Source organism: Pelophylax lessonae (genome assembly GCF_965119305.1).
Source record: "Pelophylax lessonae genome assembly, chromosome: 12".
Lineage (NCBI taxonomy): Eukaryota > Metazoa > Chordata > Amphibia > Anura > Ranidae > Pelophylax > Pelophylax lessonae.
The window spans coordinates 89,581,496-89,600,900 of NC_138779.1; the positions used below are offsets into that span (position 1 = coordinate 89,581,496).

General features: G+C 42.9%; 1 protein-coding gene across 5 annotated transcripts in view; it reads left to right on the plus strand.

The window, feature by feature from the left end:
* The first annotated feature begins 10,003 nt into the window (after positions 1-10,003).
* Positions 10,004-19,405, plus strand: part of LOC309568544 (uncharacterized protein) — a 228,678-nt gene continuing 219,276 nt past the window's right edge. For all 5 annotated transcript variants that reach the window (XM_082274238.1, XM_082274239.1, XM_082274241.1 and 2 more), the window contains exon 1: positions 10,004-10,252. In XM_082274238.1, coding sequence (XP_082130364.1) covers positions 10,066-10,252 — 187 coding nt within the window. In that variant the 5' untranslated portion in view covers positions 10,004-10,065. The remainder of the gene's footprint in view (positions 10,253-19,405) is intronic.

The window sequence follows — 19,405 nt, forward strand, 5'->3', positions numbered from 1 at the left end:
TTTTTATTGTAAATGATAATTTAGATTTAGTTTATGCATTACCTAGAGGGGTTAGAGTTACAAGTTCTGGATAGGGTAAGACTACGGTACATGCTAAGGGGTCATTTTGGTGTGTTAGATTAGGTGGCATTAGAGGTTCTGGTTAAGGATTATTTTTTTGGGGTTACGTTAAACTAAACCATTTATTAATCTTATAAACCTGCAAGAATAAATTCCTAACATGTCACAATATACAACAATATAATTTTTCAAGCAGGCACCACTTTTTCATAATTGAGGGACCATTTAGACTTCCGCATCGTGGGAACACGTACAGTATTGTGTGGCAACACATGTCATTAATTTTAAATTGAGCGAACAAGGCAACGCACCTGCTTTGCAGCACCCTGCATTACATGGCAATGTACAGTAGTGTGTTCTAATGAAAGGGTCATGTCTGGTTTTCTACACGTTGCTGTGTATTGGCAGCCCCTTTTTTTCACTGGGGTACCTTAATGCAACTCACATTAAAGCACAAAATAACGTGTTAAAGCGCCTCATGAATTAAATAGGACCTAAAAAGTAGTTCTTGACCTAGACCTAGGTTGTTGGCCTGCAGCTCAAGGACTTGATAAAACTTGATAAAATGAGAAAACTTTTTATTAAAGGCAAATTTTGTTACTATATATAAGTGGCCTCCAAACTTTCTAAACAAAGGGCTGGTTTATTGTCTTGCAGACTTTGGGGGGACCAGTGGGAGTAGACAATGTCTCAGCCTTGGTGGTCAATGGGTGTCAGTAAATTGCATAGTGCCTGTGGTCAGTCGAAGGAGGAATAGTGCCCCATCTTTGATGATAGTGGGAGGAATAGTGTCCCATTGTTGGAGTCAGTAGAAGGAATAGTCCCCCCATCACTGTTGTCAGTGGGAGGAATAGTGACCAGTTGTTGGTGTCAGTGGGAGAAATAGTCTCCCATCATTGGTATCAGTGGGAGGAATAGTCTCCCATCATTGGTATCAGTGGGAGGAATAGTCTCCCATCGTTGGTGTCAGTAGGAGGAATAGTTTCCCATCGTTGGTGTCAGTAGGAGGAATAGTTTCCCATTGTTGGCGTCAGTGGGAGGAATAGTTTAGAGACAAGGAAAACTCACTGCTGCAGGTGAGACAAGCCTGATGATGTCACGGGTGCCCGCCTCGGCTAGCCTCCCCATCTAATAGATATAGAAGAAATGGCCGCACTCCAAATTCCATCAAAATTCTTGTTTAATGAATGAACATCCCAAGTGTAGCAAAATATAGAAAGTACAAAAAATGGGCAGTTTTGGGACTTTAGAAAAGGTAGACGTGTTTCACAGACTAACAGCTGTGCTTATTCATTAGGGAGGAATCGTTTCCCATTGTTGGTGTCAGTGGGAGGAATAGTTTCCCATCGTTAGTGTCAGTGGGAGGAATAGTTTCCCATCGTTGGTGTCAGTGGGAGGAATAGTGCCCTATTGTTGGTGTCAGTGGAAGGTAAAGGGCCCTTTTGTTGGTGTCAGTGGGAGGAATAGTACCCAATCTTTGCTGTCAGTGGGAGGAATAGTACCCAATCTTTGGTGTCAGTGGGAGGAATAATGTGCCATTGTTGGTGTCAGTGCAAGGAATAGTGTCTCATATCAGTGGGAGGAATACTGCCCCAAGGGCCCGATAAAGGCCAGCAAAGGGGCATTGTGACATGTCAGGAATTATTATACAGACTTGTTAATGTAATGACAGGTCCAGGAAGAAGGTTTATTTTCCTGATCTGTATGCTTGTTGCAGGCCATTGGCTCACTAGCCACCCAGAGGACCTCATACCACTTTGAGACCCCCAGGATTATGTTTTTTTTTTTTTTAATTGTATACATATGATTTTCTGTTTTCTAGCCGGTAATGTAACAAACAACTTCAGTCTTCTTCTGACAGTGGGCTATCCAGGATGATACAATGAGTAGCACTGACATGATAACAGTAATGCTCTCTGCATAAATACACTAAGAATACAGGGCATGGGGGTGTAGGGTTGCCACCTCATCCATTTAAACCAGGACACACATTAATTACACAGGTTCTGTGGCTGATTAAGGTGGTAATTAAACTCACTTGCTGCCTTACGTGCATTATATCAGCCTCAGAACCTGTGTAATTCATACGTGTCTGGTTTCAACGGGTGAGGTGGCAACCCTACGGAGGTGATGCCCTGTAGGGGGGCGGGATCATGACACCCTGCACTCTCAATCTATCCTCAGTTTCCTGAATTGAAATGATACAGGGCATTATTCAACCTGGAAGACTGAGTGCATCTTGTGGTAGACATAGGTACTGCACATGGCTGCTCTGGATTGTAGGTGAGTATAGCAGTTAGTTGTTTTTATTTATTTATTTATTTACATACAGGGGGATGTTAAAAAAAAAAAATAGCCTGTAGTTAAGCTTTAAATAGTATAATTTACAAAATCAACGATAGGTTTCATAATTTTTACCTTTGGCAGCTTGCCCTGCATATACAGGACACAGAGCAATAGAACTGCTCCCACTGAACAGATGTGATCAATGTTTTTTCATATTGCTCTGGCTTTCAACATTGATTTCATAAAGCTTCTGACCCTGAGCTGCCATACATGCAACTTCACACTTTCCTCAACTTGTTTCACCTATTAGAAAAACAATGTTTTCATTCCTAAGGGAGAACGCTACATGTATCCAGCTTTATGATACATTTATTCACACAATGACCTAGAGGGGCCTGGAGAGCACTGAGTGCTGAACAGAAAAGCCACATGGAAATACATTTATTGGTAAGCAGTTTGCTGAGAGAGATGAAAATAAAGGGCAAAACATATCATTCTTCTTTTTTTTTTTTTTTTTTTTTTTTTTTTTTCATTCTTCTATTGAATCTATATGGCAATTAAGTGATCCCTGGGAAAAAGAAAAAGTTTTACTTTGTTATAAAAAACGTATCACATTGAGCATGATAAAATAAACATCCCCTAGTAAACTATTTGATATAATCCTCACCCCAGCACTCGTAGTTTACAACTTTTGATGCTGCTGGCACCTGTATCTCAGGGCCACTTCCCTGAACTTCCCGTTTTCACAGGAAACAAGAAGGGGTTTAGCAGCACTGTGTGTCATGCTAGGATAAAGTGAAAAATTTAAAGATATAGACATGTGAGCTGACTTTGTCTACTTGTCTATAAAAGTGACCTAGTCATTAAATCTTCCTCCCCATCTGTCTTCCTAAACAACCATGCCTGTAAGGCCTCATTCACACAAGAGCTGGGGCTCATAGTCTTTGAATGGTCTGTGTGTTTATGCGGCTTGAACCACCATGCAGACACTGACCCCGTACATTTTGATGGGTTGCCTGCATGCAGCAACTGGTGATGCCCATTCAATTAATGATTGCAGAGCTATAGGTGTCCTATACTGTGCATGGACACATAGGATAACAACGTTTAGCTTCTAGGAGCAAAAAAAAAAAACAATGCTAATAACAGCTTCTAGGAACTTAAAAAAATGCTGGTGTGCATAGAGCCTAAGTGCTCCTATGGCTAGGTTCACATCTGTGCAGGCCATGCGGGCCACATTGTGCACAGGCAAAAGAGCCTATTCATTTGAATGGACTGGCATGCCCAGTGACACACAGTAAAGAAGTCCCTGCACTGTTTTTAAAATTGCAGCCAGCACGGGAACTGAGGTTCCCAGTGCAGTGCGATTTCCAATGTGTGCCATCAGGTTTAATGGCACCTGCCCGCAGGTCCTGCATTTCGCTGTGCGGTTAGATGTAGCTGTGGGAATTCGTTCTGGTCCCGCAGCAACATCACCTGCACAGGTGTGAACCTAGCCCAAGGCTCCATTCACATACTGTATAGGTGTTTTGGATCGTGGGCAGAATTGCCGCAGTTCTGCCTGCAATTCTGAACCATTGCAAGTCGCGGAACGCCCAAGCAATTTTCGTGACTTGCAATGGCACCCCAAACGTGGTATGATTTTGCTGCGATTGTCACCCGAAGAATCGCAGTAAAATCGCGCAAACAGAATCTCGGGATGCCTGTCGCCCAAAAAAAGTACAAGAACTTCTTTTGGCCGTCAGGCGTCCAGTGATTCTGTTTTCTTGATTTTACCGCGATTTTTGGGGCGACAATTGTGGCCAAATCGCGCCACGTTTGGGGTGCCATTGCAAGTCTCAGGAATCGCTTGGGCGTCCTGTGACTTGCAATGGTTCGGAATCGCGGCAATTCTGCCCGCGATCCAAAACGCCTATATGTGAACGGAGCCTAAAAGCTTCTAAATGCTGCTAAATGCTGCTAAAATGCTACTAGAAGCTAGCACAAAAAATGCTAATATCAGCATTTTTCTTCCATCATTTTTTTCTTGCTTTTGTTTGAGCTTATTATAAACGCTAGTGTGCATGGAGCCTTAAACGTATTTGTACTTATCTGATTTGAACGTATTTTTTAAACTCGGATTTTAAAAAAAAGCTTGGCGGTTACTATAAGCAATAAGAGTTTTAAGCAGTTTTCTTTATTGATTCTCAGATACTGGGAATGTTTGTAGTTGATCAAGAATAAAGGTTTAGTGTAACGGCCAAGCTTTTTTTTTTTAACCTGGACTTTGAGCACAACTGGAAGCTTCAGTAAACAATGTATTCAGTTGCAAAATGTGTTTGGTATTTCAGCCTGATACCTAACACCATAATTGGCATTACATACACGTGCGCAAGAGGGCCATAGCGCATATATTTGGGGGGTAATTCTCTGCCTAGGAGTCACAGGTGCAGCATATAGCTTGTTGCCAACAGCCTGTCAAAATCAATGCCAGGCTGTAATACAGCAAGCAGCGGCTGTACACATATGCAAATACTGTATGACATATATGAAATATACACGCACTTCTGAGCAGTACTTGCATACAGGGACATATGCGCTGCCCAGAGCACAGACTGTTAGCAGTATTAAATCTAGCAGCAAAAATGTAATATATTGTAGCTTACCAATTCTTAAATGTGGTGGCTGCATTCATTTTCTTTTTACTTTATTTTCTACTAGTGATCCGGCCAGTAAGTCTGTTATTTTTCAACTTCCTTTACCACTTCCGGACCAGTGATGTACCCATATGTCGCTGGACTTTGGGTGGTTATACTAGGATGAGGCTTGCAGACGCAGGCATCAGCCCAGTACAGTTCTTTAAAACCGACGGTCATAGGATTGCTTGTAAAAGCAATCCTAGTGGCTAACTAGCTGCTGGATTGCTTTTACAAACAGCTGGTAGGGACAACTTTCCCCTACCGTCGCCTTCCGTGGCTTGCTTGGGCTCTCCCCTCCTACCAGGGTAGGCTTTGATTGGCTCTCAGCTATGCTAACCCGGAAGCGGTAGTCTGACATCACTTCTGGTTTATTTGGATGTCAAACGGCGCCATTTTTTAAAAATATCTAAAGCATTCAAAAACACAGATCTTGGTGCTTTGAATGCTTATGAGGGCAGAGGAAGGATTTGGGGTCTTATAAGAGTACCTGTCACATGCTTATTGTCACAAGGAAGTTTACATTCCTTGTGACAGCAATAACCTGGATAAAAAAATGGAAATTGGGTGGAGAGTAATAATCTATCAAAGAAAAATGCCGGCACAGTCCCCTGAGAATAAAATGGCTAAAGTAAACCAAGTCTTACAAGGTGGACCCTGTGGATGAGGTGGGTGGGGATTTAAGTGTGCCCAAAAGTATCAATTAGATAAAATACAGATTATAAAAATATAAATTTTATTGAAGGCAACATAGTAAAAACATCATACGAGAATACAGTATCTAGAAGGTGTATTGCAGCACATCCAGTAATGCGATGGAGTGACGCGTTTCACCCACACTTAGGGCTTCCTCAGGATCCAGATGTGTTGCAGACTTTCTCAAAGTATATATATTCATACACCCTCAATAGAAACACCAAACTAGAATCCAATGGCCATGCCATAGAGCCTATATTGATATTGTCAAAAATGTACACAGCGTATGTGCAGAGAGAAGGAGCTCACAGGCCCCCAAATGAAAATAAATACCAATAGACCATAAGTGCAAGATACACAAGGTTCAAAAAACACATAGCTACTAAGAATCATCTCTGGTTAGAGCTACATGTCAAATAGAAGGAATACGCTCATATAAAGGAAACACACAGAATCCATGCTGACAGCAAGCTGGCCAAGAATGAATGTTTTGGATAAAAAAAAAAAAATATTAAATCAACAGTGTAAAAATAAAAAAATAAAATAACTTAAGTTAATAATGCCAAAAAAATAAAAATAAAGTAAAGTATTCCCACCCTCCATGCTCACGCGCAAAGGCGAATGCGCGCTTCGGTCTTGCACGTATGCTATCAGCGATTATCTCACACATGTCATGTATCACCGTGAACATCAGATCATGGGCAGCAATTCTACCCCAAGACCTCCTCTGTACATCTAAAGTGGTAACCTGTAAAGGCTTTTAAAGCATCACCCATAGATAGTAAAATTTACATCATTGTCCGCTGTTGCACGGGTGTGCTCAATTTTAAAGCGTGACATGTTTGGTATCTATTTACTTGGCTTAACATCATCTTTTCCATTTTACCAGAAAATTGGGTTAAAAAGTGTATTTGTTCCCAAAAAATAGCATTTGGAAAACTGCTGCACAAATACCACGTGACATAAACAATTGCAACGACCAACATTTTATTCTCTAGGGCCTCTGCTTTAAATAAATATATCATGTTTGGGAGCTCTAAGTAATTTTCTAGCAAGAAATTCCGATTGTTTCTGGTAAACAAAAAGTGACAGAGAAGGTCTAGTCAAAAATTTTTATAAACCACGCTGTCCAGCAAAAGTAGCAGTTAGATGGTTGAGACAAACTTCTACTGACAAGAGTTGAGACAAACTATTTACCACTGACAAGAGTGCTAACAATGATCAGCTTTTATTCATTTGTGTAAAACCGTATCCTAAAAGGAAAAAAAACTGTTTAAATCTTTTATAAAGTATTAACTGGAGTCTATCCAAATCTGCTAACACTACCCCCCCCCCCCCCAGACTGACATATGTGAACACATGTATTGGGGTGGCTTACATAGTAAAACGTTGATTGCACTAAATATTGCTGGAGTGAGAGCCATAATTCTAGGGTCATTATTGCGGGGTTAAAGTGATATTTAAGGCAATTAAAAATAAAAACATGTCATACTTACCTGCTCTGTGCAATGGTTTTGCACAGGGCAATCCCAGTCCTCCTCTTCTTGGGACCCAGTCGGCACTCCTGGCCCCTTCCTCCTGCAAAGTGCCCCCATAGCATGCAGCTTACTATGGGGGCACCCGAGCAGACTCACTCCCGAGCCACTGCTCTGTGTGTCCAATAAAAAACAGAGCGCAGCTTGCCCCCCCCCCCCCTCCTTCGCATTGGTTTACTGGTTGTGATTGGCTCCAGCTGCTGTATCAGCCAGTGAGGAGGAAGAGACCAGGGAGAGCCTCATGAAGGTAAAAAACCTTGAGCCTTTACAACCACTTTAATGCTAAAGTGATGATCTGTAAAGGACATGTGTTGTGTTTATTTACTTGGTGCAAGCTAATCTCCTAGTGCTGTTACACACCAGACCGCAGTGCTGGAAAGGCACGTTGTGTGTACGTTTCCTGCACCGTCCTCAAAATACACTGCCTTTGTGATCTGTTGTGGGTGCCAGTGTAAAGTTAACGGTACCCCAAATGCAGATTGCAAAACAGTGATAGAGGGGAATTCTTCCAGTGGGGGCATCAGTTCTGGTGAAAACGAAGGATCAACACTCACTTCCTGTTTTTGCTCTGAGACAGGAGGTGAAGGGGAATCTCCCCAAAGGGGACACAGGGAGCAAAGATAAAAACCTGACAGGGGTTATAACCCTCGCTTACGCTATCCAAAAATGAAATAAAAAATGTTGCCTTTAGTTCCACTTTACTGCTTCCAGACTGCCGTATAGTGAAATGATGGGGGGGCACTCTCGTTTTGGGAGGACCTCCCATTCTTGCCGCACATGTGCGCCTTGAGGGGCGTGCAACTCAGCGATTGGTAGAGCGCTGCGTCCCTCAGACAAAGCACATCACCGATTATGGTAAAGAGCCTATGATGTAGGCTCTTTACCATGTGATCAGCTATGTCTAAACTTAGGTGATCACAGTGTAAACAAGAAATGCCGGTTATTGACATTCCTCCTCTTAGAGTCCTTTCACACAACTGCCTCCGTGTTACAGATTTCCCTTGCTCATCCGGGGATTGCTGATCCCCACTGACACCCGCTGCTTCATACAGGAGACTAGAGGGTCTGATCAGGTCAGTCTGAAAACTAACAGGTGGACCTGATTGGACAGCCTATGTGAAAGGGCCCTTATGCTGACAGCATGTGAGGAGAGGAGAGCCAGTAAGTGGCATTCCTCAGAAGGGACATTTGAACTGACAATCATGGCACTGATCATCAGTGAAGCCCCATCAGTGCTCTAATCATCAGTGAAGCCCCATCAGTGCCCTATCAGTGTAGCCCCATCAGTGATGTTTGTCAGTTTCTATCAGTGCTGCCAAGCAGTGCCCATTAGTGATGCGTGCCAGTGCCCATCAGTGCCTCCTCAACAGTGCGGTCTATCAGTGCTCATCAGTGCCAGCTATCAATGCTGCATATCAGGGCTGCTGTTAGAAATCGCGGGGCCCCGTACAGACTACCTAGCAGGGCCCCCGCAAGAAAATATTAAAGATATATTTAGCTAAAATTACAACAAAATCCTTATTAGCAGACACAAATATAAAATAACTCGCATAATTCCTGTTAAATCTAAAAAAAAAAAAAAAAAAACTATGTTAAATAAAAATGAAGATGAGATGAGAAAAATATACAGGCTGGGCAGTTGGAGCTCAGTGATCAGAGAGACAGAGAGAGAGAAACAAAGTTACAATTTACTCCTGAGCAGAGATAACATTAGAGCCAGTGCTGGGAGGGGGCCCACACAGGGAGAGGGATTAGTGAGGGACAACTGTCTCTTTCTCAGCAGATAAAAGCTGATAGCAGGGAGAAGGACAGATCAGATTCAGGTGCTGGAGGAAGATTTCTGTATTTGTTGTCCATCACTAATCCCCCTCTCTGTGTGCCCCCCCCCCCCCGTGTACTCGGGCCCCCTACAAGAGGGCTGGTGGTTCCCCCCTATCAGCGGCCCTGGTGCCGCATATCAGTGCCCCCTTATCAGTGCCCATCAGTGCCGCCTATCAGTGCCCGTCAATGCAGCCTCATCGGCGCACATCAGTAAAAGAGAAAAATTTCCTATTTACAAAATTTTATAACAGAAAAAAATTTTTTTTTCTAAAATTGTCTGTCTTTTTTTTTCGTTTAACAAAAAATAGAAAAAAAACCCAGTGCTGATCAAATACCACCAAAAGAAAACTATATCTGTCTCAAAAAACAGTGTGACAGCACTGAAAGCTGAAAATTGGCCTGGGCAGGAAGGGGGTGAAAATGCCCAGCAACCAAGTGGGCAAAAAAAAAAAATATATAAATAAATCCTCCCTTTGCCCTCTGAAGCCTAACAAGTTGGTTTACTTTGCTGGCCCGCGTGAGTGGCACCGATGGGAGGAAAGGGTTAATGTCTGAGCCCTTTAATAGAAGTCCCACCCCTCCCGCGTACTTCTGTCTCTTTCCCGGCCTCCCATTGGTCGGCGCTCCTGTCACTCGCTCGTGCCAGCGCTGCTTCCTCTTTGAAAATGTTACAAGTTTGGGAAGCGATCGGGACCGGGTGAGATCCGGGCAGTGCGGGGAGTGGGTGAGATCCGGGCAGTGCGGGGAGTGGGTGAGATCCGGGGACCGGGTGAGATCCGGGCAGTGCGGGGACCGGGTGAGATCGGGGCAGTGCGGTGATCGGGGGACCGGGTGAGATCCGGAGATCGGGCGATGGAGGAGGTGTGCCAGTGACTGCACCGCTGTGGATTTAGGAAGAAGAAGAAGAAATCGGGTGATTGTATTGGGATGAGGATGAGCGGAGGAGCCCTCAGGGGTGTGCTGGTGACCTGAGCTGTGCTGGGGGTCCGATCATGGGCACCGGGGTGTGCAGTAGGAGACAGAAGGGTCTTCTCCCTACCGCCTTCTGCCTGCTGGCCGTGCTGGGACTGGGCGGCGGGCTCTACTTGTATAACTACGTGCAGGACAAAGCCCGGAGCTCCGAGGTCCAGGCGATGAAATTCAAGCAGCAGCAAGAAGCGTTGTCAGCCCAACTGCAGGGTAAGCACCACATCCGGGGGATGGGATGGGATGGGGGGGGGGGGGGGATGTAGTCTTGGCTTCTTGATGGCCAGCAAAGCTTTTAATTGAATTAGCAATCTCCATGCCATATGTCTGAGCACCCTACAGGGGGCACAAAGTTGTCAGAGGAAGGGGGAGGGGGGATATGTGAGCCGCCTTCATCCCTGGACTGCGCAGTCTACAACCACTTATAAATAACCGGTGAGGGGCTCATTCACATGGGCGTCTTAAATGTCCTGTATAGTTCTGTATGCATCTGAATGCAGCACCTTGGGCACGGTGTCATCTGCAATGCCAATGCGCATTTAGCGGTGTACAGAAATAAAGTAGGATGTGGCGGCACCCGAGTCATAAGAATTGAATGCATCTAGTACTTTAGGTGCCTGCTTTATGCAAGATCTGCCAGGGAAGAGCAGCGTTCCATGCAGAAAATGCGCAAACGTGTGAATGAGGGGGGAGAAAGCTTACTTGTGGTAGAGATGCCAACCTGTAGAACTGGGGTGACATGATGGGATTAGACTGTAGAAGGCTGAATTTTTTTTTGGGGGGGGGGGGGGGGGGGGAGTGAAGCAACCTTTAACCGCTAGACGTCAACTGTACACAAATATGCAACCTTTTGATCGGTGGGCCTTGGCACCTAGTGGCCGCATATTTTGCATATCAATTTGCAGACACAGCTGTGCCAAGAGTGTGCACTAAAGGCACAGTTACTAGCGGGCTAATGGAAAGCTCCTGATCGCTTTTTGTGATCAGGAGCTTTCCGATCATGTGATCACTGTGACAGCCAATCGCTGCAATCTCATGATCATAAACCCGCCCTGCCTCTCAGCATCTGAAACCTCCTTAAAGGGCTGGGAGGTGCTGCCGCAAAGGGGTTAAAGTATCTTTAAAGGCAGCGCTCCCTTGTAATACTCCCCTAAGCTCCCACTCGATCCAGCGATGTGCACAAGAGCCGAGCCTTTGCCGGGGTCTCATTTCACATTGGCTAAGACCGCAGCAGGAGCATTGGCTACTGTCAGTGACCCATGGACTCAGGCTCGTGTTATGGGGTGCACTGTAGATGATATGTGTCCTCTGCTGCAGGAGTGCCGGCGAGGGAGTGAAGCTCCTCCCAGTACCTATGACCACTGAAGAGAGGAGCGGAAAAATCCATGATGCCGCACAACCATGCGTTTGGTGTGGTTTAAATGGGAGGGCATTGGGCCCTCCACATGCTGATCCCACTGCCTCCCTATCCCTGTCCTGCTGCCCCAGTGCTCCTGTGCACCCCCCCCCCCCACAGTGCTGCTGGGTTTCCTTTTCTCCCACCGGCTGCTGCAGGGGATCTGTCAGGATGGAGAAGAGTATTGGAGCGGTAAATGTCATTTACTGGCCCCTTGTCTTAATAAACAAGAGTCGGTGTATGGTACCAATCATTGACTGTTTTAGGTTTTTTTTTTTTTTTTTTTCATTCATAGCTGAGGCATAGTCAACTATTTACTATGCCTCAGATTTCTATTCATTCATTCTGTGCTGCTGAAGCTACAGAGCAAGGGACTGATGAATCTGTCCTCAGTCTCCTTCGCTATCTCAAAAGTAAGACATCAGGGGTCTGTTTAAACCCCAGATGTTTCACCAAAGCCCCCACAACGGGGGTCCTAAAAATATGTAAAAATAGAATTGTGTAAATAAAAATACTGACGCCAGTGGCAGAACTACCAGGGTCACTTTTGCGCGACTGGACTCTGGCATTCCACAACTGTGGGAGACCTCATTATGGCAGGAAGGTGGCCCATTGTGGGACCCTAATAAAGGGCCCCCGTCAGAGGGGCCCTTCATGTTTTCTTGCACTGGGGCCCTAAAGGTTCTAGTTACACCTGACTTATGCTGATAACAGAGGAAGGAAGCACCAAAGAGAAACGACACTTGGAGCTTTGGGGATAGATAAGTAAACTACGGAGATACCGTATTGGGACGCCTGCCTTTACACGCACATAACTTGAATGGCATCCCAGTCTTAGTCCATAGGGTTCAATATTGAGTTGGCCCACCCTTTGCAGCTATAACAGCTTCAACTCTTCTGGGAAGGCTGTCCACAAGGTTTAGGAGTGTCTGTGGAAGAATGGTCAAACATTCCCAGAAACGCATTTGTGAAGTCAGGCACTGATGTTGGAGAGGCTTGGCTCGCCGTCTCTGCTCTAAAGTCATCCCAAAGGTGTTCTATCTGGTTGAGGTCAGGACTCTGTACAGGCTCCTAACTTTGTGGGAACAGTTTGGGGGATGGCCCCTTCATGTCCCAACATGACTGAGCATCAGTGCACAAAGCATATTTGGGGTGGGGGCTTGACTGGCCTGCACAGAGTCCTGACCTCAACCTGATAGAAAACCTTTGGGATGAATTTAGAGCGCAGACTGCTAGCCAGGCCTTCTCGTACAAAATCAGTGCCTGACCTCACAAATGTGTTCTTGGAAGAATGGTTTAAACATTCCCATAGACACACTCCTAAACCTTGTGGACAGCCTTCCCAGAAGAGTTGAAGCTGTTAAAGTTGCAAAGGGTGGGCCAACTTAATATTAAACCCTTCGGACTAAGACTGAGATGCCATTAAAGTTCATGTGTGTGTAAAAGCATGCGTGCCAATACTTTTGGTAATGTAGTGTTTACTTATCTCTCTCCAAAGCTCTGTTTTCTCTCTGGTGCTTCATTCCTCTAACCACTTGTGTCAGAGATGTAACTAGAACCTTCAGGGCCCCCAATGCAAGAAAACACGAAGGGCCCCCCTGGCACCCAACTGATCCCAGGCTAGTCTAAGGCTGGGATGCCGTTTAAAGTTCATGTGTGTATAGGCAGGCGTCCCACTAGATTACCAAAAGTATTGGATATGCTCTGCTCAGATTCTATGACTGAGGTTTTGCAACCACTTTAAAGCCAAAACTTTTTTTCTTTAGATTTGGATAGAGTTGGGAAGTTTTGACTATAGCCACTTCCAAAAATATGATAAATCCGATCGGCTGGTTGTGATGTGGTTGTGTGGGTTTTTTTTTTTTTTCTATTTAAAGTTTATTTGATTTTTCCATCTAAAAAGATTACCACACAAAACAATATACAGAAAAAGAAAATAACCATACAATCTTCCTATATTCCCCATTTTCCTCCCCTACCCTGACCTCTACCTTTACCCTTATTGCGCCACTCCTCTACCTCATCCCCACCTCTCCCAACTCTCCACATCCATTTTTTTTTTAAAATAAAAATGGCTTTCACTTTTACACACAATACGGAAATTACTGCTTTCAAAGCCATTGTACAATTGTATTGTTGGTTATAGAGCTTTCTAGAGCCGATCACAACAGTTCATCCGAATATTATCCGATCGGACAAGCACGAAAATGTTTCTCGTACAATACCAGGTCGTACAGTTGTCATCCGAAAATACAAATACACTACAACACATTAGGAGGGAATTGTGGTGGGGGACACAGTGGTTATTTATATAATCGTCTATTGGCACCTCCCCCAAAAAGAACAAAAATTGTATGTAGGGAGTGGAGGCATGTGCTGGTCTACACACAGAAAGGGTGCAGTCCAAGCATCAGGCCTGGGGGTTTAAATGTGCCACATATACTAACAAAGGAAATTATTTTCACACTTCCAAACCATGTAAAAGGTAACAAATATAATTTTATTGGGTTTATGTTGACAACAATAGGAAATGTAAGAATAAAATATGGTACAGCAATCATAAATACATATTATTACATTACATAAAGCCCCAAAGTGTCCGGGCTACATAGATAGAATGAAGAGCTGGAACTACGCGTTTCGCATGAGATGCTTCCTCAGGTTCCAGCAAAGTAGAAATAACAATATGTTCTATGAAATAAGCAACATATACATTAATTTATAAATAAACAAAGATATATGTTAATATTATTCATACATATGGAATATATAGAATTTTAAAAGAAAATTGCCAACTTTACACTGTTTAGATCTTATCAATATATCAAAAATTATTTATCTCTATAAGATTAAAAAAATATTTTATACCTTTATTCTGACCAGTCTTATATCAATGAATATTTATTTCATATTTTCTAAACTCTATATTCTAGAAAAAACTCAATTAATGTTATTTCTTTTTAGTTAATATACTCAAAATAATAAAAGAAAAAAGGAAAAATAGAGTAAAAGTAAGAGGAAGAGAGAGAGAAAAGAAAAAGAGAAAGAAAGAAAAAAAAAAAGGGGAAGGGGTAACTATTAGCATATATAGTAATCCATCGGAGAAACTTAAGGGGGGGCATATTAGCCATATCCCCGGTCACCCCTGGATGGGAAATCCGGGGCGTCCTGGGGAAAGGGCCAGACAGGAAGAGAGATGAAATACAGATAGTGTAGAAAACTGATTTGTAGATGTTTTTCACACGATAATGTATATAAATGTCAAAGATAGCTTACCTATATACTTTTATTAGCGTTGGTTCTTACTGAATATATAGATCTCAATCAGCTAACTGAAGATCTATCCTTCCACATAGCATTAGAGTGGGGGGGGGGGGGGGAAAGGAAAAGGAGAGGGGCAAGTTTTGGAAAAAACGGAAATAACAAGGATGTTTCATTAAAAACCTAAAAATAAAGAGACAATTATACTAACATTAATTATTTCTTAATTTAACAAACAATGTGTAAATAAATAGAGAGGATAAGATATCCAGTATGTTGACAAGTGAAAGTATACTATCCCAGCTAAAAAGGGAAAGGGTTACTAAAGAAGCTAGGCAGTGTTACAGAATTCCAAAATGGTATGTCAGGGAACAGTGCTGCTTATAAGTAAAGGAGTAGTGATATAAGTGCAGAATGTGCATAATAGAGGAAAAAGGGAAAGAAAGGTGATTAAAAAGTGCTTAAAAGTGTGAAAGTGTTAATGAGGGTACATGCTTGAAAAGAATTTTTGTTATAATTTGTTTTTTTTTAAAAAAAAAAAAACAATTGTTTAAAGAGAAACTTACCCAATGAAGCTGGGATGAAATATAACGGATATATATATATATATATATATCTCAGGGTATAGATGAATTACCCAAGGAAATAGTGAATATAGTGTATTTAAAAGATATAATAAATCACCGGGATATAGACTTGGAAGGATATGACCATATCTCTCAATAGCGCTGTATGGGGATGCTTATGACTAAGAAGTCAATTGTAGACATCCAATCTAAAGGAAAAAAAAAAGGGGGTTTTGTATAGAAAGATTTATCAATTTTGTCCTTAAATGAGGCAAAGAAGGTCAAACAAGACCAAAAATAGAATTTCTAAAGTTTTTTTCTTTTTTTTCTCCAAAGAGGAATAGACTAGAAAGTGTATTTAAAATTCATAAGTTATTACCTGGTTCCATCAGCGTTCAATGAGAGAGTATGTCCATCGTAGAGTATAAAGGTTTGTAGGTAAGTATAGTCCCGTATGTTACGCTGGCCATATTTATTTGCACATTTGTTTGGTGGTTAAATAGAGGTCAGTTTGGCGCCAATTTCAGCCCTCTTGCGTCTCCCGCCCCCCACGTCTGCCCGTCAATTGTCCAGAACGGACTTGCGGGAGGACGTTCCTGTGTATCCGACGCTTGCGTCAACTTCCGGTCATGTGGACCGGAAGTGACGGTAGCGCTCCACCTATAGTGTCAGCAGAGATGGTACCTTCAAGGAGTAAGCAGCGAGCCATCAAGTTCAAAGATTGTATATGAACCGATTTAGCAGATCGCTCCAAAGGCGGCATTCGGCTGCGATATATGCATAAAGTTTAAAAGATTTGTCACAGGAAACAGCAAAAAACAATTAAAGTTTCTAAAGAATAATCCGAGGGAAGCTCGTTTCTCATTTGATCAATTGTTTTCCAAAGAGAAAATGTATCTGTAATAGATCATTTAATATTATTAAAAAGATTATATATATATATATATATATATATATATATATAATAAAATAAATGTTATAAAAATTCAAAGGCAGAATAATATGTTTAATTCACTAGTATTAAATTAATTTATATATCTTTTAACCTCTCAAAGGTATATTCATTAATACATTTAATACTCTGTTGTTTGTAAATATTATGCATAGAAGAGCCTTTTGTATCTTAAGATTTCAAGAAGTATAGGGTGGATTTGAAGGATAACAGGACAAAAGGTACCCCGATAGTTAATTATATGCAAAATGGGGGAAAAAAAAAAAGAGGGAAGGGATGGGAAGAAGGGGAAGGGAAAAAGGGGGGAGGAAAGGGAGAGAGGGATGACTTTTTATCCCCAGGAGCATCATGACCGATGAGCCAGGGCAGGAAGTGGAAGAAATAGGATGGGGTTTAATCCATCTACCGTTATAGGTGGTTAGCCTCTCAAAGTTACCCCATAAAGACAGGGACAATGCTATTTTTCCAAGAACGGTACGTAGCTCAGATGATCGTTTAGGCCTGGGGGACTACAGGCCTCTAAATTGAAAATCCAGCGAGATTCTCTTTGAAGAAGACTACAACACATTACTTCCAAATTTTTATCTTGTATGAAAATTTTCGTAATTTTAGTAACCTCTATTTTCGATTTGCAACTAGCATGCAAACGGACGATCTGTCGCCCGCTTTTCGGATTGTGTGTACGGGACATTAGGATGACTGACTTTCATTTTTATGTGGCTGCTTTAAGAATTGCTCACACAAAGTAAACGGAGGTGCACATATAACATTTTATCCATGGTTACAAGCAATGTTCCCCCTAAAGTGCGCGCATGCGCGGACGCGCAGTGAAAATTACGGTCCCGCGCAAGCATCTATTTAGACCGCGCACCTATTTAGACTGCACGGACGTGGCGGCCGGGGAACAGAGCGTGCGCCTCGAGAGCACGCCCATTGTGTGACAATAGCGAATGAAAATTCGCCATTGTCACACGGATCCTCCTCCTGACCAATCAGGGAGCTGGTCCTCCCGCTTCCTGATTGGCCGAAAGGCCAACTTCATGCCATTGGCCGAGGAGGAGGCGCCGGGACTCGGGAGGACGGAGACGCGGGAAGCCGGGGACTGAAGTGACCAGGTCCATGACCGTCCGTGAGGTAAGTGCACGGGGGGGCTCGCGGGGGCCAAGTCACGGCTGGTCAAACACCAGAAGATCCACTCAGCCAGCAGAACACTTCTATACTGCTGGATGCCGTCCGCAATGACCTGGCATTTTGAGGGAGTTTGGGATCAATAGGCTGGCAGTGGCAAAGCAGCTAAATGTCTCACAAAATGGGCATGCATCATTTTTGGAAATGCATTGTGACACATTGCATGGTGGTGTATTAATGTGCGCTGTGATGCACTGCAAGATATGTGCATTGGAGGTGCGTTGCTTTGTTGGCTACCACTCAAAATGAATCTCATTACAACTGCAACATACTGTGTGCTGGTGTAACACTGTGAAAATGTGCATTTGGCTTTCAAAAAGGAAACCTTTTATTAGTGCCATACCCATACCATAAGGTGGTGCGTCTGCCTTGGTAATGGCTCCCACCACCCTGAACTACTAAAGGAACCCCTGTACTAACCTTGAACACCTGCATGTCCCCCAAATGTCCCTCTTCTACCCTGCCCAGTTCTCTCCTGAGCTGCACTGTGCACAGTAGCTCATGCTGCCAGGACCAATTTGCCAGCACTGAGAACAAACACATCTCTATAATGGATGGATGTGTTACTGTAGCCCCACAATTGTGAACAGTATGCATTATATCTGTCAGGAAACCAGGACTGTGTTTGGAATGTATTCACTTTACTGTGTAAACTTTTCAAACTTGGTGCCAAAATGTAACCACAGCTTAAAAATAGCCTATTGAACATTTATTATTACTATTACCTTTAGACTGAGCAATTTCATCAAAAATTATATATTGTCACAAAAAAGCATGTTGCCATTAACTAATGGGCTATAGTTTGATAGAATATTAGTAAATCGTATTAACTGTTCACAACCAAGTTTACAGTATAATATACTGTAAAATTGGTTGAACAGTTAAAACGATTTACTAATATTCTATCAAACTATAGCCCATTAGTTAATGGCAGCATGCACTTTTTGTGACAATATATGATTTTTGATTAAATTGCTCAGTCTAAAGGTTTGCGCTCAGAAATTTTTTTATTTGCTCAGCACAGTAAAAAATTAGAGGGAACATTGGTTACAAGCCAAGGCAAATATTTGAACTACCTTGCACTTTCCTGGCAAAATTATAGAGATTGTGTGTGTGGGTGTGTTTTAATAACTGAGGTTCTGCTTATGGTGTTTTGTTGGTTATAAATTGTCAGGAGTAGCAGTTGCAAGTTGACTTTTATTAATTTTTTGTGCTGTATTTTTATTTATTTTTTGGTAAACTGATTGCAAGAAGTTTACATTTGTAACATTTTATAAGCTCCCCTATTTATGGGTGTTTGTTTTTCCTGTGCTGACCCTGAGTTCAAAACCCAGATCAGCAAAATCCTGTTGCCTTTGATAGGTGTACACATGGCAGATCAGAGGCTGCATTTGTCTCGCTTTGCATTGCATTCCTTTGGATATACAGGGATTTATTTACCAAGTACTGGAGGGTGCAAAATCTGGTGCAGCTGTGCATGGCCAATCAGCTTCTATCTTTAGCTTGTTCATGCCAAAAAAAACCTTAATAAAAAAAACCTTGAATAATTGGTTTCTATGCACAGCTGCAACCGGTTTTACACCCCCTAGTTGTAGTAAATCAACTCCACAATGGCTTATTGAAGGCACTAGGGTCATTGGTTCGAATCACAACCATAATACCTGCCTAGAGTTTGCATGTTCTCCCTCTGCCTGCATTGGTTTCCTCTCGGGTACTCTGGTTTCCTCTCGGGTACTCTGGTTTCCTCTCGGGTACTCTGGTTTCCTCTCGGGTACTCTGGTTTCCTCTCGGGTACTCTGGTTTCCTCTCGGGTACTCTGGTTTCCTCTCGGGTACTCTGGTTTCCTCTCGGGTACTCTGGTTTCCTCTCGGGTACTCTGGTTTCCTCTCGGGTACTCTGGTTTCCTCTCGGGTACTCTGGTTTCCTCTCGGGTACTCTGGTTTCCTCTCGGGTACTCTGGTTTCCTCTCGGGTACTCTGGTTTCCTCTCGGGTACTCTGGTTT